The 22,397-nt window shown below is 44.2% G+C and overlaps 2 protein-coding genes across 2 annotated transcripts in view; one reads left to right on the forward strand and one right to left on the reverse strand.

Moving 5' to 3' along the window:
• LOC144165013 (male-specific lethal 1 homolog) overlaps positions 1–22,397 on the forward strand; it is a 174,534-nt gene that overhangs the window by 125,911 nt on the left and 26,226 nt on the right. The gene's annotated exons all lie outside the window — the stretch shown is intronic.
• LOC144165321 (uncharacterized) lies at positions 427–20,822 on the reverse strand. The gene is made up of 8 exons (XM_077695437.1): positions 20,700–20,822; positions 16,478–16,613; positions 11,223–11,917; positions 10,965–11,168; positions 9,406–9,469; positions 5,820–5,982; positions 3,574–3,695; positions 427–573 (listed from the first exon to the last, which is right to left on the reverse strand). The coding sequence occupies exons 1-7, from the start codon at positions 20,820–20,822 to the stop codon at positions 3,578–3,580; spliced, it is 1,503 nt and encodes a 500-aa protein (XP_077551563.1). The 3' UTR covers positions 427–573; positions 3,574–3,577.

Below are 22,397 nucleotides of genomic sequence, written 5' to 3' on the forward strand. Positions count from 1 at the left end.
ATAATGGACCCACCGTATTTGGTAGTACAGCACGACCGTAATAAAACAAGCACTCCGTTTCAGAAAACCTGCCTCCCCGTAATTGATAGAACCGTCACTCCGTAATATAATGGACCCACCGTATTTGGTGGTACAGCACGACCGTAATAAAACAAACACTCCGTTTCAGAAAAAATAAAACAAACACTCCGTTTCAGAAAACCTGCCTCCCCGTAATTGATACAACCTCCACTCCGTAATGTAACAGACCCACCGTGCTGCCCACTATGGCTAGACCGTAATATTACTGGCATTCCGTAGTGCAAAACTAATCTCTCCGTAATATTGATCGATTGGCAATGAGTTTTATTTTTTCAATATGTAGTTCTTGGCATATGCAATAATGAATACAGCTGGTAGTTGTGGAAATGTTTATTTTGGGTGAAATTTACAATATCTATGCAATGTCAAGATTCTGCTGTGTAAGAAATCCAAGAACACCAAGCACTTCTTAGGTGTTGCGAAGGCAGGAGCATTATTAGAGAGTTTTAGCTGTCATGTTGTTGGAGTCTTTCCAAAGTTGCTCATGGCAGCCTAAAAAGAAGAAAACAAGATATTAAAGCCCCAGGCATCACTTATTTGAGTCGTGAACACCTGGGAATTCAAAAATATGTGCGAAGGTATGCAGCACTATTTCTCAGAGCCTAACACGTACGAAGTCCACTAATTTTTTCGCAGTTGTAAAGGTGTAATTAGCACATCGCATTTAAATCTAGAATGTGTAGGCCATGTCCGAAGTTAGTGCTGCCAATTTACACAAACTTAAGAAAAAAGCTCATTCCAAAGACAGGTTCTACAAGTTCTCCCTCACACCAATCCCCTTGTCAACTGCTGAATCTGCCTATGACAAATGACTGACAAGTCCACAGGGCCTAATTTTGTGGGCTACCAGCGCATTTATCTGTTGAACGTGTGTGTGAACATAGTCAATACTAACCATGAAGGTCAAGGTCAAGATCAACATTTTGAAGGTCAAGATCAACATTCGAACATCAACACTTTGAAGGCTGGGGAGGCGTGGAAACACACTGCAGTGTGCCATCCTTTGTAGTTGACACAGCAACCATGAGTGGCGCCTAATGATTCAACCGACCTGGATAGTCTACACTCGTTACAGTGGATCCGGCAACAACGAACTTCCAGTTACAACATACCATTTGAGTTTGTTTGGTGCCCATGCATTTTAAGTGGAGTTCACTTCGCTCATAATGGACCAGGCCACATAGCACACTGTCGGTTACAACAGACTACATTTTTGGGCAAAAAATAGCAGACTTTCAAGGTGCCAGCCCCAATATGCATTTTGTTAGTTTATTTCAGTGAAAAAACTGTCTAGCAACAATGCCGGCATAGAACTGTCTAACAACAATGCCGGCATAGAATGGGTCGTGGGTGCAGCCAGGCCAAGCCAGTGTCGGAGGACTTTTTTCGTGCAACCAGCGGCAGGGTAGTCCCTTTCACTGTTGGAATAACTACGCATTATTAACGCTGTCGAACATGGCAAAAAGCAGGCCGACATCGCCATAAGTACGGCCTGTCCAAGCAGATGGCCTGCTTTTCCATCAAGAACAAGGATGCTACCGAAAAACATGACTCCGGTTAGGTTGAAGAACAGTGGCGCAAAGTGGTGCACACAGAGGTTAAACATACCCTCGTCAGTTAAACCCCATAATGCATTAATCAATTCCCAGGGGTGAGACAACTGAATCACATTTGGGAGCAGTTTTTGAAGCAGCGAAATCTCAATTTTGCAGCAGAAGGACCTTGATTTGGACCAGAAGCACAACATTTATTATGTCACCTTAGGAGCCTAAAAAAAAAATCAAATTTTTGGGAAATTAGGGGGGGGGGGGGGAGCAGTGCACTTTTTAATCGGTTCTGAAAGTACATAAAACTGAAACCACCTTTCAACAAAGTTTTTTTGTAATAGAGTATCACAAGGTACGAACTGCACTACCTTTTTACAAACCATTTTTAAATTCTATGCATAGATAGCCTGGACTTCCGTTGAAAATATCGAATTGAAAAACTAAGCAAGCGTAAGGCATTTTTATTATCGTGGGAATGCTGAAATTATTATTTTTGTAATCTCAGACTCGGCTCTCTGCACAAGTGTAGAGCCACAGCAAAAGTTTCACAAAGCGAGGTGACAGACGTCGCACCCCACCAGCTGTTGAATAGAGAGGTGTCGGTTTGGCGTAGTGGCCATGGGTGCAGCCGGACCAGGCCTCCGTCGGTACCGTGAGGCTCCGTGCAGGAGGCTGGTGCGAAACACTTCAATCCCCAAGGTGCACGTTCACAACGATCGTAATTTGAGTAACGTTGGTAGTTTAGCCACCTGACTTTTTGCATTAAATTTCACTTCAGATAGATGAACCATTATTACTAGCGCGCAATAATAGCCCCTCCTGCTATCGGACACTGCTTGAACATTTTCTAGAGAATCTTTGCGCTACAAAAAATTTGAAATGAGCAAAACTCCTTGTATTGCTTGTGGGGCACGCTGAGAACATATCTGCAGATGTCGCTCAGACGGGATACACAGCTTAAAGGGACAGACAACCGATTTTTGTCGAGTATATATTCTCTATCCCAAATGAGAGGGCATCACTTAGAGCACCTTGACGAGAAACGGTTTTGCTAATAATGGCGCAGAACTTCTTAAATCGAAATTTTTAGATCTACGAGCCGTATGTGTCCCTCCCAAAAATAATTCTGGCAACCACGACATAGGGTAGCTCGGCAACATACTTTTGTCTGTATGCGAGATGAAAAACGCTATTTAAAAACTTGTCCCCAGCTAAAAAAGTTTGAATCGCAGGCTTTCCTGTTCCTTTATGTCTGTTTTTAATGCAACGGTCTCTTTTGCACGAATGCGCCATCTGTTGGGATAGACGATAGGTAGAATTTGGCTTCACATTGTAAGGGTGGGAAGTTCGATTCTCCCCGGGCGCGGCATTTTTTTTTAAAGCTGCCATTGCCGTATTTGGAAACTGAAATCAAATATTTTGGCAGAACGAACACCCCTGACTCGGGCAGAATCGTCAAAGCTCCTTCACTAGGTCTGTTTACTGAACGCTTCCGTTGATTCTGGGCATAGTGGTTCAAGCCACACTGAGAGCACCCCAGTGACGGTGGGCGGCATGTTTAGAAATACATATACAATTTAACCTTGTACAAATACTTGTATTGAAAGGTTTTCAATACTTCAATAAAAAATAAACGTTTCAGCAGTTACAGTAGCTGCTAGGTTTGCAGGTCACGTGACAGGGACACATATTGTAGTGTCAAGTTTCGACACTACGAACCGCCACCCTTCCCATTTCAAGAAGTTTGCTGCCAAATTAAAAGTATTTCCCCCAATTTGTTTAGAAATTGCTTGTGGTTACTGGGCAATATAAAACGCTGGCTTTCATATGAGCTAGACAACATATACGCGACACAAATCAGTTGTCTGTCCCTTTAAGCATGGTGCCCAGGCAGCACTACAAATGAGTGTCCCAAAATGACCTAATGTGCAGGTTTTCTACTTACCACTTCAGAGGATCATTCGGAGGGCCTGCGCTAGCTTCATAACCTTTACATTCACGCTGGTTCGTGACTTGCGCCTTCCGTCACATTTGGTGCCGCTCAGAGGATTTATGTTGAAAAGTTGTCTGTAAGATAAACAAGTGAACAATTTTTATTTCAGCCCTATTCCTATGAATTGCAATGATTCTGAATGCAAAAAAAAATGGGCAGGTCGTGTCCTTCTGTGCCTGTAGCATTTAAGAGCTAACATTACAAATACGCTTTTGAAAGCGTCATGGTTTAAACAAAAGTAGCACGCCCAATCTGCTTTTCGTGGATTGGTCATACTCCCCATTCTAGTAAAGAGCAAACACAAAACCATCACCTTGTAGCACATGCTACACAGGCGCATACCCCTTTTAACCACAAATATTTGACAAGTGAAATAATGCTTGCAGCATTATTTCACAAATAAATTTTTATAATAGAGGGGTACGTTTGTAGTGAGGTGGGTGGCTGCGTGGGGCTGAGACATAAATCTGGTTTGTATACTGAGTTCATAGCTGTTGAGGAGTTGAGTTGAGCTGCATGCGTATTTCATACTAATGCTTTTAAATGCGCCTTGTTCTTTGAGCAGAAAAGTAAACCTTGTCCTTCTCGACAGCTATGACCTCAGTATACAAACCAGATTATGTCTCAGCCCCACGCAGCCACCCACCTCACTACAAACGTACCGCTCTTTATTACAATTTATTTGTGCCCTTCATTCGCTGACGTCCCAAAACACAATTCAGCGGGAGAATCAAAATGTTGGCTTAAATTGTTTAATTTCTCAGTGAACAAATCCTTGTTTGCTGCTGGACAAGTGCCAGGGGTACTATAAAACTCCCTCAAATAAAACAAACTCGTATTTTGTCTTCATGGCCCTTTTAACACCTTCCAACACCCTGACCAGACTGCTCCGGTCTGACTGCACACAACTGTCTCCACTTTGCTGCTTCTGGGTGAGCCTCTGACCCTTGAACCAACGCCGCCTGTATAAACATTGCCTAACGCGTCACATGCTTTTCAATGGGCAGGGTAGGGACGCTTAGTTCAGGCACTAATCCACTATGTGGCACGCGCTGGCGGACATCCCGTTTTATGTCACTGCTCGCGAGTCGCGAACACTGCCCCCACTTCTACGACGTGTGTCTGTCAGCTTGCATGTTGGGTTTCAAAAGCCATTTCGCTCACATGTTAGCTGCGATATGGCGCTAATTCTGGGCCGCACTGGGGATCTCGTTCAACGCGTCGCTCGCTTCATACTTGCTGTATTTTTCCAAAGATAACTGACAAAGGCGGAACTGAAGTAGTGTAAGAACATATTAATTTTTGGGTGGACAAATAGCGAGCAGAAAAACGATATTTTCCGAGGGTACAGCCAATATTTTACTGATATTTTTCTCTCAGGAGGATGTAGGCAAGAAAAATTGCATGCACATTTTTTGTTCAGGCACTCACTTTTACCATTACTTTCCAAAAATATCACATGCTTGTAAATTTCAGAAGGTTATAGAAAACAAAACGATAAGCAGCTGAGGGCCCGGTCACACTGTCTGGGCACTTCTACAGTACAGTCCTCAATTTTAAAACTGCGTACTGATGCGGAGTGCGAACAGTGGTGACAAAACAACGCCAAAATGCAGAGGGGAGAGAGCGGGGATGCCCCACTCAGAAAATTTCGGGGCCGGTGATCCACGTAGGTAAGCGCGCAAAGCCGGCACCAGCCTGCGGCAGCACAAGTGATTTTGCGCCCGTGGCGCGGTTTTATCAGCGACAGACCAAGACAAACAGTCATGGTGAAAAACAACAAAGCGTAGGAGCGCTGCCTGAGGAACGCTAAACAAACAGCCAACTATTTTGCACAGTTTCCGAGTAGCGGCGCTGGCCGACGGACATGAAAGCACGCAGGAAGGCTACGGAGTGGGAAAGGGTAGGAGAGAGCAGCAGGAGAGTGGCTGTTTGGCCATTTTTTGCTCACGCGTTATGCAATGAATCAATGATTATACAGGCGGCGTTTCCTTGAACACTTAGTGGGTGGTGGCACCAACTCTACCCTAGACTCCGCCAACCACCTTTCCACAAAGCTTCGGGAGAGAGCCTTGGCCAGCTCACCCCTCGAAGATCAGGTACGCTTAATTGGAAGGGGTGTCGATGCAGCCCGAGCTAAAGGCATCCTGGAATGACGACGCCTGTCTAAAGAGTTGGTTAAGCATGATCAAACTCACCTCTGAATGAATTCCAGTGTTGTGGGTACGCTTCCTGGGTACACCATGTTGAATACATAGTAGAGAAGAAATTCCACGCACATCGCTTCCGTGAAGTCCATACCTTCTCCAAACAGCTCTATCTGCTCACACACTACGAAGCATTTCTTCTTAAAGATGCCTCCTGCAATAGTTCATCAGGATATTTATGAGCACAAATGTAAAACAGTATTAGTTTGGTTATTTGATGTTCGAGAAATATTTGCAAGATTCACTAAAGCCATTGTCCGCAATATTGCTATAATATTCAGTGAAGCAGTGGTTTATGCCAAAAATAAGATATCTTCAGAGGTCCCTTATTTCCTGCAATAAAATACTAAACTTGGCAAAGTCTCACTAATAAGGGTCGCAACCGGCATAAGCCATTTAATGCTACTATGGGGCAGAGGGTTTTTGTAGTGCACTTGACACTTCACTATACGAAGTCGACCTAGAATGCCAAAACCCACAAAATTGAGGAGCACTACAACATTTCATGGAAACAAGTACTGTTATTGTGCAGTTCATATTAAACCAAGCTGTTATTATGCCTCTTATAGCTTGCATTACCTATAACTGCAATAGCTAGGAGCCTGCAAGTAGACTAAGGAGGACGATGGCACCCACTGCTTTGCTGACTGCTAGTGGCTGACGGGTGGCATCCAGATATATGCCACCTTCAAACAACCACTACCCTAGCAATGAGGTTTACAATACCCGTGTCAACTAAGCGGTGTCCATGTCTGAATGGTCACCACTGCTTAAAGTGGTGTTGAAAAAAAAACATGCCATTGGGCAAATTGGTAGACACATAAATATGATGACAACGTGAAAAGTTGACAAAGACTTCGCAAAGACGCACAAAGTACTGGCTCTCACTTGTTTGTTGTAAAGATAAAACACGTTCATGTATATGGCAATATTACGGCGGTGCCCAGGTTGTACAACCCTTAATGCCAACCATTTAATGCAATCTGCCCTATCCTTCGCCACTATTATAAGAGTACTGACATAAAATTTAAAAGCTGAGCCACTATCTTGAATTCTGCAACCAGACGTTTACATGTTAGTGCAGCTTCCATTAAAGCAAAAAGCTGCACCCAGAGCTCCTTGATATACAGTATAATCTCGATAAATGGAAATCGCTTAAACGGACTTGCCGCTTCAACGGAACAGTAGCCTGTAAGTTGGTTGGTTTCGTGTTCAGATAACATAAAAAAACTCGGCAATCAGAACTAAGATTTCCGCGTCAACGTGTAAACGGAACTAGAAATGGAACTTCTTGTGAAACCCATTGGCATGAGAGTCAGCTTTTTAAGATTACGGCTGTTTCACTTTTTTTTTCTTCCTCCATGTTTTTTTTAAAGGAGCCATGAAGAGAAAACACAAGTTTGGTTCATTCAAAAGATTGTCTCGTTAGAATCATACTGACACCACTTTTAACGTAAACTTCGCTCAAATAAGCTACATAATTAGGAAAAACGGGAATGGTCATGCGACCCACCAGCTCATTTCCCGCAACTGAACCTATGATGTCACATGAGCTAAGCTCTGCGATTGGCGGAGGCTGGCAGAAGCAGATGAAAATTAGGTAGAGCTTACAAACTAGACGAACGAGCGATTTGCGCTTAAATTTAGGGCACATTCTTTACAAAGCAATAAGAATGATGGGACAAACAGTGGAAGTTACGAAAGTACATGTAAACATAGAAGTACTGATGCGTTCTGCTGTTCGTACTGCGCACAGCATGCTTGGTTTAGCCAGCTGCACAGCACTACGGGGCTTGGGGTTGTCTCAGACGACACTGGCCGATTGACGCAAGCAACGGTGTCTTACATGACCCCATTTGTCGAGCGAGCACTGTTTCAGGGAACGAATATTTTCTCCCAGAACAAAAACAAGCCAGGTTTAAATGCGGGCAAAAACAAACCCAGCGCTTGCCACGGTATGGTGGCGCCATCTAGGTTACGGAACGTAAAGAAACGCGGGAACAAACCAACACCGCTGTACAGGGTGGAGACAACCTTTGAACGGTCCCGTGCCGCCGCAATTGGGCCAACGGGCTCAACGCGTTATTCTTTTCGTTTCCCATGAGACCTAGCAATATGATTCAAACTTCTTCAGTAAACCGCGTTGCGGCGATAATTTTAGCGTGGTTTTGACACAATGACTTGCTTCGGCGCCGAGCGAGCAACCGAAAATGGCGGCGCCAGCGTATACGTGTCTCTACCCTGTACGGCGGATGCGTGAATGAAGGTACTCTAGGCTGCAGAGCGGTCGGTTCCCGTGATGTCACTTGGGACCACGAAAACGCATGATTGAGCGGGAAAATCAAAATTTTAACCTAAATTGTTTAATTTCTCAGTGAATAAAGCACCGTTTGTATCCGGACAAGCGCTGGGGGCACTATAAAACACGAAATCTTTCGAATAAAACCAACTTGCATTTTCTCTTCATGGCTCCTTTAAAGCCTTGCTGGCATCGTCAGCCTCGTCTCATTAGTGGTCAGCCGTGTTAGCGCAACGAATGCAACATCGCGGTTCTTGTTCCAGTCGTTCGGTCGCAATTCAAGACGCCGAGGTTACAGGGCTCAGCTGCTGCCACCTTGTTCGTGCCATCGTGGTGCTATTCGCGCTTCATTACCGCGTTGCCGTATTCTAAATTCGGTGGGTCATTAGCACTCTCGAAGTTGAGGCCTCTAGCCTCCGTGAAGGCGCAGTTGCAAGGACTCAAACAAAAATAATTGATGCATTTTGTAGCGCACAGCGACTCATTGTAGCCAAATCAACGTGCGAATTGTGTGCCTAAACCTCTTTTAGTTTTCTTGCTTTCTGAAAAACTATCAGCTACATTCACCTTCTAGTGCTTAGAGTTCCATGAAATAATATCAAGAGTGCATACGCACACAAATTTGCACTTTTACACATCTCAGTAAACGGAACTCCTGTTAATTAAACGGAACTATGGAATGTTTTCGGTCCCTTGAAGTTCCATTAATCGAGAGTCTACTGTAGTACTGAAGAGATCCTCGCTCTACCATCAACGCTGCAACTTTTGTTGTTTTTTTTACTCATCAATTTACATGTACTTTTCACAAAAAAAGATTGAGAAGGCTGAATAGCATAAAAACACACTGAAAATCAGTGTGATGTTACTGAGACCGTTCACGCTGCATCCACAAACACCGCCTAGTTTTCATGTTCGGCGCACCAAGCAAAATTATTAAAGTTCAAACCTTCAGATAAATAAGCCAAAAAATTAAGTGACTTAAACAGCCCAATGCACGCACAAACGAGCCTTTGACAAATTTACTTGAATGTAACAGTAACATTTGGCAGCTAAGAATTACGTGAACAAAACATTCTTGCAAACACACTTTTACATCATGTACATGGAAAGTTGTGTGCAGTTTTTAAATGTACACAATATACTATTTGTGGATTCACAATATTCAATCTGTATTGAACACAGCATAGAGCAACACAGCATAGAGCATTTTTTAAATGCGGGTAATGTAAAAGGGCGTAAAAAGAAGTAAGCACCTCCATTATATAAAAAGAGGCTTACCCAGTGCGACCACGATCGGCGTGGATGGCAGCTCACTGCATATGTCAACGACACTCGTTCCTTCCTAAAAACAGACAGAACAAAATATATTCGGAATAAAAAACCAACCTCCCATGCAAAGAGAACGGAAGTGCAGAGCTGCTGTCCACTCCAGGATGAAAATCTCTCCCAGATTGCTAACATTCTGTACAAAAATTACGCCACTTCATAAGGCACAAGCCTGCAGGTCCCTATTGCGAGAGAACTGGTGTTGTTATGTACCACAAATGTCCGCCGCTGCAAACAGGAGATAACTCCCATACGGTACATAGCGTGAATCGAAGCACCCTAAACTCACAGCGCACTCCATAAAACAAGGCGTTTGCTTGCATTTTTTCTATACAACAGCGGTTTCAGTGCGTGTGAAGCAGAACATGGCTTTGTCTTCACCCGTCATGGGGTTGCGAGAACCGGTACACGTACCCGATATAAGACGTCACGACAGCGTGCTAGAATACAATTTATGCTGTACCATCCTCTACATAAGCAAAGATAACCCCAAAGTTTACAGGCAAAACTGAGTAATTACCTCACAACAAAGACAAACTGAATTCACAAACGAGGGCAAAGCGTCCAAGACCCTGCAGTTCAATGTGTGCAGCTATGCTTGTCAAAAATGGTCGACCAAATTGAAGTCCACCTCTACTAAACTACAACCTTTCATGCGAATATAATTTTGTTTAATATGTGTTTGCGATGCGATGCAAAAGCATTTCACTCACTCTCGGTCATTTTCAATTGATTGTGGCACAGTGTCCGGCACTGACAAAAAACTGGAAAATGCAACACAAACAGATCCAAAGTGAAGGCGGGAAGGCACATAGTGCCTGTGCCCTTACAGATAAGCGAAAGCCAACTTCCATAGCCGCTCACATTTCCTTGATAAAACAGAAACCATAACCAAATTGAAAAAAAGAAGGTTTCAGTCAAGTTTTTGGGCACGGGGCATCATGGCGGTCATATATCTCGCCGCTCGTCATATCCAGCGCAGGACGGTGCTGATAAACGATTTTGGCGCAATAGGGCCGGTTCGGCGCAGGAAAACAAGTTTGGAACTCAATGGCACAGTTGTTCCACCCCTTATGTTTACTGCACACCGCAGTGCACAGTACTTTTTCAGTAGGCAGGTAAATCGGAAATCCTTAGGCTGATACGACAAACAAACTGGGGAAGCTTGCACTAAGTCGCGCAAGGCTTGAACTGTAGCAAAGCTGCACGATTTCTTTCTACTTGAGCAGTGAAGGACAAATCAGCACTGCACGAGCCAGGGGGCGTAGGGCGGTCACCACGAGGTACGCACTGGACTTTTTCTCGCTTCGTAAGGTCTCTTTTTTTTTTTTTTTGCTAAAGCCCACTGCGTGTGCTGGGAATGCTCGTTACTCGCCGCAAGGCATGCGCTCCTGAGCTCTCATTTTCTTGATATTTTTTACGTGTTAAGCACCCCACATTACACCCAGCTACAACAGTCCGCTGTTAAAAGGCTCAACATTGAGTTCATAATAAAGCAGAAAACACTTCACCTCTAAAATTCGGAACAAATCATGGTGCTCCTCCTTAAAATGGGCCACCAAGAGCGGGAAGAGGGCTGCTTCAGATGCCCTGTTGTTCGACTTCGCGGCATGCTCAACTTCAACCATCCACTGCACGATGGACCTTTGCGCTGAAGTCTGAAGGTGCTCCAGAAGAGCAGGTGCGCATTTGGTTAGCCTTTCCTGGAAGGTCTCCTGAAATAGAGTAACTTATTGCATATTGCACACCATGTGAAAAGCAGTGTTTACCTTTACATCTTTCCCAAGGAGCTGGTCGGCATGCTGGTAAAAAAAGTGCCGACATAACAACAGTGGCCATTCTTCTTTTATTTCAACGACATGGTGGACTGGCTCAGTAGAATTAATGTAGCTCCTCTGCTCAGTGTAAGTGTCTCTCATGTAATCCATTGCAAGGGGAACATCCATGTCTTTCAGGCCTTTCCTACTTTCTCGCCTGCAGAAAGCTATTTTTTCATCCAAGCTTTCGGCCTCGCAAGTAGGCACCGGCTGCCAGTTCAAGCAGCCGTAGGCACTTTTCATGTTTTTTCGGCCAAATTGGTCACCTGTCTTGGCTCCTGGCCCTGTTTTTCCTCGGGTAATGTTCTCAACTCTGTTTTCAAGTTGTCGAAAAAACGAGTCGTAGCCGCGTCCCAGCAGCTGCCCGTCAATGCCCCTATCTTGTAGGGCATGGGGGTACATCCTGACAATCTCCTCTGCCACTGCTGTCAAGAACTCCCTTCTTGGCCGTGTGGCTTTCGCTCTCATCTGCTCTATGACATATCGCACCAACTCATGCCTGTCCCTAGTGGAGATAGGTGAATGCGCCGACTCTAAAGCATGTTTTAAGTTTACTGGAAGCCTTTCCACATCTACTGTAAATGCGCAGTTCGAACTCCTTGGACTGTCAGGGTGTGCTGGAGATGAACGTTGCATTCCCGAGGGACCTGAAAGCACAAGGTCCAATGCTCAAAATCAACAAGAGCGCTGAAAACAGCTGAATGATGCAGTGTCAAGATATAGAAACATTTGGCATAAGGAGTAAACAGCATGCTCTGACCAGCCAAATGACATGTGTTACATTATGTGGCCAACAACACAAACTTATTATTAAAAAGGCCACCAAGAAAAAAATATATGTTTGGTTTATTAAAAACAGTGCCTCGTTAAAATAACAATCACTGCACATCTAAGCAGACTTCACTGTATCCCAGCAAACCACGAAAGTCCATAGGATATCCACAAATGGTCATAATATCCAATGTCATTTCAGGACATTCATGTGATGTCCATACAATGTTTCACCCAAGATCATCTGCTTGCGGACATCCATGCGATATCACTGCAGGTGTGTTAGTATAACATCATTACGCGATATTGCTAGGATGTCCACAAATTTACATTTTTCCTTAAACTGACAATTCGCATTCATAACGCAGTGTACATATGGGGCCCAAGCCACACAAAGTGCGTCTTAGTTCAAATCACCCCTCATCCCCGTCTTTCCTTAAGCTTCGAGATATTTTCTGGCCTGTTTCTAACTGAAATTTTAAATAAAGAGCGGGTAGTTATTTGATTTGGAATTTGAGCGAAACCTTGTTGCCTTTGTTTGATTCGGGAATTGAATACTATATTTTAGGCTGCTTGATTTATGTGGATGAAGAACAAGTGGGGCTGTTGATTTTCTCATTTTTCATTTCTCATTTTCTACGAGCACTGGTACGGAGCCAGTATGGAGCACGCTGAGTAGGCAGGACTCTTGTCACCCAAATTTGATGCTTTGGATGCGAGCAGGATTGCATGATGCAACCCACGCGTCTGGGTGTTGCTTGTTTAGTTCTTGCGCGATGGAGTGGCGGGCCTCATCCAGTCTTGTAACGTCGGGGGAGATGGGGGTTACGGCCGCGTAATTTTGCAGCGTTTTACTCCATCGTGAATAATAGCCTCGTGGGGTAAGCAGTCGAAGGCTTTGCGAATGTCCAAAAGGACGACAAAGGCCCCGGTTTTTGGTAGCCTTCGCGTTTTCTAGTGCAGAGACAAGCTCAGCAATTCAATCCATGGGACTGCGCTGGCGGCAAAAATTCATCTGCTGCTCAGGGTTGAAGTTGCAGATTCGGGCATACTGGTAATTCGAGGCGTTCGAGCGCCGTGGATTCGAGAATTTTGGAGGCAGCGCTCGTGAGTGAAATAGGACGAAAAGAGGAGAAAAGTTTGGGAGATTTGTTCTTTTTTAGGATGGGAAGGACAAGTTGGAGGCCAAATTGAGCAGGGAGGGTGCCGGAAGACCAGTGGAAGTTGCAAAGTCAAGATGGCGCGAGCGCTGCCTGTCGGCTACATTTCTGATCGCCTGGTATGTGATGCTGTCAGCCCCGGGCGCACTTTTCCTTTTTGCATTTTGAATGGCCCACACGAGCTCGGCCACCATGAAAGGAGCTTCAAAAGCCGTGCTCGGATGGAAGGGGGGGGGAAGGAGGGAGCCGGCTCCCGCGTGGCGTCAGGTTCTTCGTTTTGGGCTGCGGCAGGGTTTGCGCGAGAGCTTGGCCGTGTTTTTTCCACTTGCTATGGAGTGGGCGAGGAAGGGTGGTTTGTATGCTGGGGTCTCGGAGAGGGCGCAAAGCAAGTGCCGTGCATTCGCCCCCCCCCCCCGCCCCCCCCCTTCCCCCCCCCCCCCCCCCCCGAGCGCGCCGCATACTCCCTCCCCACTTCTCCGTACTTGCTTGGCGTATCGTCCGAAAAAAGCGGCGGCGGCGGAGGAGGACCTGAGGAAACCATCCTCGCCCTCTCCGACGGGGAGCTGGGTTCCCGTCGTTCCCGCGCTTTTCAGTCGCTCACTCGCTCTTGGCTCGCCTGTTGTGACCACAATTGTCTCGTACTGAACTGTTCGAAGGAGTTCACGTCTCAAGAGACGGGAAATCGACGGTTGGTGTTCGGTTCCTATCTTCTGCTGCACCACACGGTTCTCAGATCACCGATCGGCTTCACTTCAAGGACCCGGCCGTATACTTCTACTTCAATAATTACCATCAATATCTGTTCAAGGTATTTCTTCTTTGAGATTGTGATGCTACTCGCGGCTCCAAATTACTGCTTGGTATTTTCTTCCAGTTTTCCTTCTGAGACTGCCAGTGAATACATCACAAAAACTTCATCCCAGCCATCAACGTCTCAAGTAGCAGGTGAGAAACTCTCATAATGTCAGCAATAAGCTGAAGCTAACCAAGATATATGACATTTTCTTGCAGGACAACTAGCGTTTTCTCCAGATTCTGCCATTTCAAGAAGGGTACCTAGCATTTCGTTCCTTTTCCCTTTATTCAAATCTATATTCTGCCGCCGCTGCTGCGAAGTTTGCTGCCGCTCTTTCTGCTGAAGAAACAAGCTTTCTGGATCAAACACAAGATTTCAACTGGTGGCCCAACTTCTCATAAGCAAATTTACAGAACACGTGAATATGAATCCAAGCACGTGCCTTCTTTTGCGTAATATTTTAGCATGCAGTATAGTATTTAGAGACTAAATTTGCCTTTGCTTTTCCGGCCTGTTTCTTAGGTATTCTGCCAGCTCCTATTTTCTCTGGTGTTTTGTTTAACTTCATGATAACTTTTATTTAAAATCTTTTGTGGGTTTATTACATTAAAATTTTATTCTTTGCTTAAGTTTTTACGGCTTCAAGTTGAATCACATTGTTTATTTGGCACTGTTTTTATTCAAAAGCTGAAATCTTTGCTGTTTTTTCTTTGTCTCATTTTCGCTGCACAGTTAAGAAACAATTCATACATGCACGCCTGTTGATGGTGAATTTGTATTTGACCCGCCTGGTTGATTGCAATTTTCTTTTAACGTGTCACTCTTTCAATAGGCAGAATGGTGTAAGCAGCGCTGTTTCAATAATAGCTATTTAACAAGTGTTTAACTGGTGCTGTTTTTTTTTATTTTTTTAATCTTTCTAGGTCTTGGACTTCCAGCAAGGTTCGTCTGGTGGATATTGAAATGATTTTGAAATAAATACCATTTTTCTTTGCAATAAAAATTGGGGTTGGTTTCATGTCACTAATAATAATATATAAATAGTTATATAATAATGTTATAAGGTCCTAAGAATGCCTCAACATGGCATCAAATGGACATTATATGACGTCGTCCGGATATCTGTGAAATGTCCACAGAAAGTTTCCATTAATTTTAAGGACATCCTGTGGTTATCCAGACGAAAGTATTTGTGGATGTCTATTCCGAGGCAATAGGGACATCGCCTGAATATCCCGTGGACATAACGTGGGCGTTCAGGAATATCCTCTGCACATTGGATATCAGGGAAGTTACATTGAATGGACATCCACACAATGTTTTATGGTTTGCTGGGAAGCTGTATAATGAGAATAGCCAGGCAATTCTTAAGCTACTTCCCCAAACCAAAATCACGATGCACTATGGCCCACTTGTACAATTGGCTGAGGCCAACTTAACCAATTACAAATTACAGAGATCGTAAGTTTGCAAAACCAGCTATTTCAGCATAAAATTTAGTGACTATGTTTTTTTTATATTGGTAACAGCGATGAGGCAAACAAGTCTTGAATAGGCATGTAAAAATGCATGCTATTGCACCAATGCGCAGCTACGGCCAGCCGACACTGCCATGCACTGTAACAAAATACGGTGTGCACACCCTCAATCAGAAGTAAACGACTGTCGAGCAACATCGCTGCTGCACCATCTAGGAATGCCAACGGTAACCAAGAGCATTTTTGAACGGGCTCTTGGTAGCCTTTCAGTTCCTGTAGAATTGAAGCAGTTGGTTGATGCATACAATCACCAGACTAATTTTGTTTTAGCTACCTGCCTCTCACATCATGGCTGATGTCACAACACATGTAATTGTTTCAGTTTTCAGTGAAGTAAGCATAATTTGCTGCCAGGCAAAAGCTGTCGGTACTATAAAACACCAAATGCGTTGAATAGCGCAAAGTTGTGTCCTGTTTTTTGGCCCTTCTAGACGTCCTTATTCACCAAAATGCTCGCTGCCTACCTTAAGCCTCAATTTACTTCATGGCGGCACAAAACTCTACAGTATCTTTTTTGTTATCTCAGTATTCACCTTGTAAGCTCTTGAGCAACGTACTGGAAAGAAATATAAGCCTCTTATGGCACTTTGCTAGGGAGCCCCCACCTAAGCACATCGGAATGATACAGCCTGACGTTGACTTGACCCACTAAACTGCAGTAAACTGCAGTTCTATAATACGGGTAAAAACTATTTTAACCTCACTAATGGCCGTTCACTGCATACACTTCCCAGAATCCTTGAAGTACCCCCAATACACATAACTGCACACTTTACCATGATTTTGTTAAATTGATTACGCAACTGGAAACATTTCATGCACTGCTATGCAGGTACCTTGTTTTGCATGTCGCACATGAAGAAAAATGAATGCGAACACTACACAAAGAAACAAAAAATTATAGCACAAATGATTGGCACGATTGAACAATGCCATGCATACCTGGCTGTGCCAGCTGTGCCGGCTGTGCGTGTGGGACAACATCAGCAACGATGAAAATTCTTTCATTTACCGCCAGTTCATTTACAAGTTCTTGATACGTCTCCTCCTCCACCTCAGTCCAATCTTGAAGAAACACCTGTTGAACCATAAATTAACACTGTCACTTATTTTTTACTGCAATGTGATGCATGCACTTCAGCTACTACACATTACAAGCCGCAATCCTGCCCTAATACTAACAAGACTACGAATGGTGAAACACCGGTAGCAAACTATCCCCTGAAGGTAGACGAAAACGACCTCTTCATCTCGCAAAAACCTGTTTATACGAGTTGAAGGTGAACATTTTGACAGAAAATTTTGACAGACAGACAGCAAAAGTGAAAGACTATAAGACACAGCTGCAGCGTGGGCCCAGTCACACCTGAAGAAGAAGCCGAGCTGGCTTTGAAACGTCGGGTTTTGTCTATGTATTGGTTGGAGCATAATTAAATCTCAGTTCTGCTTATGAGTGTACACACCCCATTTCATAGCACTTTTGACTTTTTTCACAACTGCTGTAATTTTTTGAAAACCTTCTCATGGAGGCAAAACACGAAAAAGTTACAGCCGTTCCACTCTACGTGAAAACTGTTGGAAATGCAGAGCACTGATTCGCCATAATGGGCTGTAGCGCCGTTATCCGCTCACTGCTACCACCCGACGCATTTCAAATTTCCCGCCTTCGCAGTGCTCGCGCGCCCCCTGCCTGAAACTGCGCCAGCAGGAGTTCTGTTCTTTTTGTGCTTGTTTTCCCTCCCGCATCGCCGCCCGACGTTCACGAATGGCTGCGGCTTCTCGCTGGCGAAGTTCGGCGTCGGCGGCTCGCTTGCGGCGCTTGCGCTCAGCATCCGCAGCACGCCGCCGCGCCGCCTTCTCTTCCCGCGTAGACATTGTCGATGAAGTCGATGGTGAAACGTGCCGTGAACCCTCTGCCGCGGCTATGACGCAACGTGGAGCGGCTATGGCGCAACGTGGCGCGGCTATGACGCAACACAATCCAACACAATCCACTTTAATCCAATCCAATCCAAATCCAATCCAAGCCAAGCCAAGCCAAGCCAATCCAAGCCAATCCAATCCAATCGAATCCTATCCAATGCCAGACCGACGGGGAGCGATGCGGACTACGGACGCCAACGCGGGTGACATCGTGAGTTACTGAAATGCTCTGCATTTAAAACCCGTGTATTTGAGATTAAGGCGCGCATGTTAAAGACCCCCAGGCAGTCAAAACCAATCTAGAGCTCTCCACTATGGCGCACCTCGTTGCCTGTGTACCGTCGGTGCGTTAAACCTCATAATCAATCAATACTTTTTTGGAAAGTTCTCATGAACTTCTTCGTAACTATACCGAGGGCTGGTTTACACCGAAATTTCCTGTGGTGTTGCTTTTCTCATGCTGCAAATACACAGCCTAGTCTAATTCGCCAACTCTCACTTATACCAAAGATGCGCTGATTTAAACAGCGTGCATTGTGAAAGGAACAATTCCCGAGGGCAGTTATGCTTATGTGCTTTAAAGGAGCCATGAAGAGAAAATGCAAGTTGGTTTTATTCGAAAGATTTCGTGTTTTATAGTGCCCCCAGCGCTTGTCGGAATACAAACAGTGCTTTATTCACTGAGAAATTAAACAATTTAGGTTAAAATTTTGATTTTCCCGCTCAATCGTGCGTTTTCGTCGTCCCAAGTGACATCACAGGAACCGACCGCTCTGCAGCCTAGAGTACCTTCATTCACGCATCCGCCGTACAGGGTAGAGACACGTATACGCTGGCGCCGCCATTTTTGCTTGCTCGCTCGCCGCCGAACCAAGTCATTGTGTCAAAACCGCGCTAAAATTATCGCCGCAACGCGGTTTACTGAAGAATTTTGAATCATATTGTCTGTTTCGCGTTGCTAGGTCTCGTGGGAAACGAAAAGAATAACGCGCTGAGCCCGTTGGCCCAATTGCAGCGGCACGGGACCGTCCGAAGGTTGTCTCCACCCTGTACAGCGGTGTTTGTTCCCGCGTTTCTTTACGTTCCGTAACCTAGATGGCGCCACCATACCGTGGCAAGCGCTTGGTTTGTTTTTGCCCGCATTTAAACCTGGCTTGGTTTTGTTCTGGGAGAAAATATTCGTTCCCTGAAACAGTGCTCGCTCGACAAATGGGGTCACATAAGACACCGTTGCTTGCGTCAATCGGCCAGTGTCGTCTGAAACAACCCCAAGCCCCGTAGTGCTGTGCAGCGAAACCAAGCATGCTGTGCGCAGTACGAACAGCAGAACGCATCAGTACTTTTATGTTTACATGTGCTTTCGTAACTTCCACTGTTTGTCCCATCATTCTTATTGCTTTGTAAAGAATGTGCCCTAAATTTAAGCGCAAATCGCTCGTTCGTCTAGTTTGTAAGTTCTACCTAATTTGCGTCTGCTTCTGCCAGCCTCCGCCAATCGCAGAGCTTAGTTCATGTGACCACATAGGTTCTGTTGCGGGAAATGAGCTGGTGGGTCGCATGACCATTCCCGTTTTTCCTAATTATGTAGCTTATTTGAGCGAAGTTTACGTTAAAAGTGGTGTCAGTATGATTCTAACGAGACAATCTTTTGAATGAACCAAACTTGTGTTTTCTCTTCATGGCTCCTTTAAGCGGAAGCCTGACAATATATACCTGCCAACTTTTTTACTGATACATCACATTTGCATCTCCTCATTCGCTTGTGTTTATGGCCTTTTGGCACGAATGACTTCGGCTGGCTTCTTTTCTGCTACATCGTGTTTGCAACGAGTCCTTCGTCCTACTGCGCGAATTACGTCAGCCAGCTGACTGGCACATGCCACAGCCTCCCAAGTATCAGGGTTCTCCACAGCTAGCTGGTGTGCATCTGTTCTACTCACATGCCATGGCGTTCATGTGTTACACATCACACACTATTTTTCAACTTCCTAACTCTTCCATTTTCTAAAGCACAGTTCCATGATTTTTGAAAGAGGGCACATTAACACTTCAGCGATTAAGATTGCAAGCCAATTTTAAGTGGGTATGTGCTATAATAGGAACTATAATAAGTAAGGAACTATATATAATAGGAACTATAATAAGCAAGGAACTATAATAAGTATTCTAGTGATTGCAATGTGCGAAAATGCCAGTTGGTAGCCCATCGGGCAGCTACTGTGCAGACTCGGGTTCGGATCATGATTGTTTTTTTTTTGTGTGTAGAATGGCGGCGTTTTCTTGACCAGACAAAAATGACGACTTTTTCGCAGATAAGGCGCTTAACGGTTTTACCTTGAAAGGCACCCATTACTGTCAATGTGTAAAAAAAAAGCAGCTAAACAGACTATAAAAGTGGCATAGTACCCAGCAATTAAAAAATCTGCATTACTGGTGTCTACGGTCCTTTGTTATAGTTATTTAATATAAATATCTTCAAATATGGGGACAAAATAATATGTCGCATTGAAAATTACGCTGGCAAGAAATGTTGCTTGTATTTGTCTGAAAAATTTCACTTTTATTTTTTCATGTAGGAACACTACTAGGCAGCACGTTTTTTGAACTGAAAAGGCTTTCATACATGTTCACTGGAAACAGGGAACAGCATGCAAACTCATACTTGGCCAGTCTTGGTAGGTGTTTAGACCAGTGACTGCTTCCAACATGTAGCAGCAGGTAACTGTCTCAGTTTGCAGCTGCAAACATTAGATGGCCAAATCTTGCAATAGAGCTGAAGGCGCTTCTAAATTTGCAATGAATCTACAATTCTGTTTTAGATGTTTCCAAAAATAATCAAGAAAGTTTTTCGCAAGGAAGCCTTTGTAAGACTTCAGCAAATAAAACACTTTCATTCGTCAAAAGCTTCACTATCTCGAAGTTCCCTTTTCACGATTCAGAATCACTGCTAAGCATTTGAACATGCACAGACTTGCGTTGGGACCAAAATTTTTATTAAGTTTTTAAAGATTAATTTTTGCAAGTGTCATCTGGGAGTGAAATATTGGCACGTACTGGGCTCTGTTTCAGTCTTCGGCCAAATTCAAAAACCAAGTTTACATGCACACGTCCATCGCATAATTACATTGTCTCCATTATTTAAAATGACACACCAGAGCTGCGCGCCAATGTAACTAGGTTGTGTGCAACACATCGGTATTTGTAGGCTCATACAAGGCCTTGTGACAATAGACAATCTTACCTTCACATTTTCAGAGCCGCAGATGCCCTTTTCACATGCTTGTGTGATCACATCAGACAGGCAGTCAGCCGCTACAATTTTCTTTATGGTTTGGTCTGCACTCCAAATCTTCACTACAGGCATCCTTGCTTGACTCCTGCAATCATGGGATTATATGAACTGAATGAACACATCAAACCTCAAACCTATCAACATGACCAACTGTCGTGCCCCTGAATGAATGTTACCAGTTACTCACAGGTAGAATTAATTTAGTTTTCACATTTGCTTTATTAAGCAACATTTTGTCCACAGTTGTGTGGCAAGGTGAGCGAGCAACAAAGAATGATAAGCGCATTCAGCCAACAAAGAGCGCATCTGGATAACGACAGATGGTGCCATGTGCTACATATACTCCTTGTGCCACCAAACCAATCTTATTGATGCGTCACCCATCTCTTGTAGTGAGCATTAATGCATCTGTACACTAGCCCCAAGGCATTACTTTTTTGTCTCCTGCCTGTGTGCAAGCAGAAGACGATCAAATGGAAAAGACATGAGACACGTGCTGTCTGTAAGCTAAAAAGTTTATTATAAATACCTCCCATAGGAAAAAAAACAGACATGCAGAAACAACTTCAACACAACCATGGAAAACAAAAATTCACATACTCCAGTCAGTCAGCGAGTTCCAGCTGAGGCAACCTTTTCAAAGCCTGGCTTATACATTGATTAGAAGAATGTGTGCTACAACTGGGTGGTTTCCCTTACCAACTAGTTTCTATGCTGTCCACGCCATCAAAGCAGGGCAATATGAAGAAAATTATATATCTCATAACAATAGAAAGAAATCCAGTTAGTATCACCCTTTCCCTCAAAGTGGTCACGAAAGCAAAATACAACTTTGTTCAGTTTCAAAGAATCGGCCTTTGGTAGTTCACGCAGCTCCATTCCAGCCATAAATTATGTTTTTTTTTAATTGAATGAACGCAGTAAATATAGCAAACGTTTAAATTAACCGCTACAGTGATGCAATGTTGCCAGGAGAGATACAACAGAGGCCATCACTGCAAACATAATTACCAAAGTGTAAACTGCACATTAGCATTCAAGTGATACCATCAAGTGTAACTAGAGGCCCCACAGCAATTGCCTAGTCATGTTTCTAGGTTGTGGCTTTGATCAGCAGCCGCCATTCACACAAACAAGGTTCTGTGATGTCCAAAAGACATTGCCGGGAAGTGGCTGGGGAGTCTCCCCTGCCCCACCTGTTTACCTCATCTCCATTCGAAGTTTGTGATCACATCAGTGTTATTGTTATGGGAAAACAGTCCTTTTAATGAACTTGTATTTTGTCTTCATGGCCCCTTTACCTTGCTTAGAAAAAGTTACAAACGATGGGTCAACATACAGAGCACCATGATTATTACAACAAAAGCTGCTGCTCAGAATTTTTCTGCAAATGAGAAGTTCAATCTAATGACAGGTGTGCCATCAAAGTAGTAGGGCTGGTAAGGTGTCCTGTCCAGAAGCTCAGAGGGGTGCAAGCACATGGTTTCTTGAGTTCGATCTTGCAAAAAGTACAAACAAAGACCTGGCACAAAGCTAGCACGAATCTCCTGAAGCACAAGCACTACCTCACTGTTGCACTTCTGGATAGCAAGAATGGCCCCAAAGCTCACATCATACCGTGTACCCGAAACAAGGATGTGATCACCA

Source organism: Haemaphysalis longicornis, unplaced genomic scaffold (assembly GCF_048455015.1).
Source record: "Haemaphysalis longicornis isolate Haplotype H1 unplaced genomic scaffold, Haemaphysalis longicornis Haplotype H1 scaffold_14, whole genome shotgun sequence".
NCBI classification, from domain to species: domain Eukaryota; kingdom Metazoa; phylum Arthropoda; class Arachnida; order Ixodida; family Ixodidae; genus Haemaphysalis; species Haemaphysalis longicornis.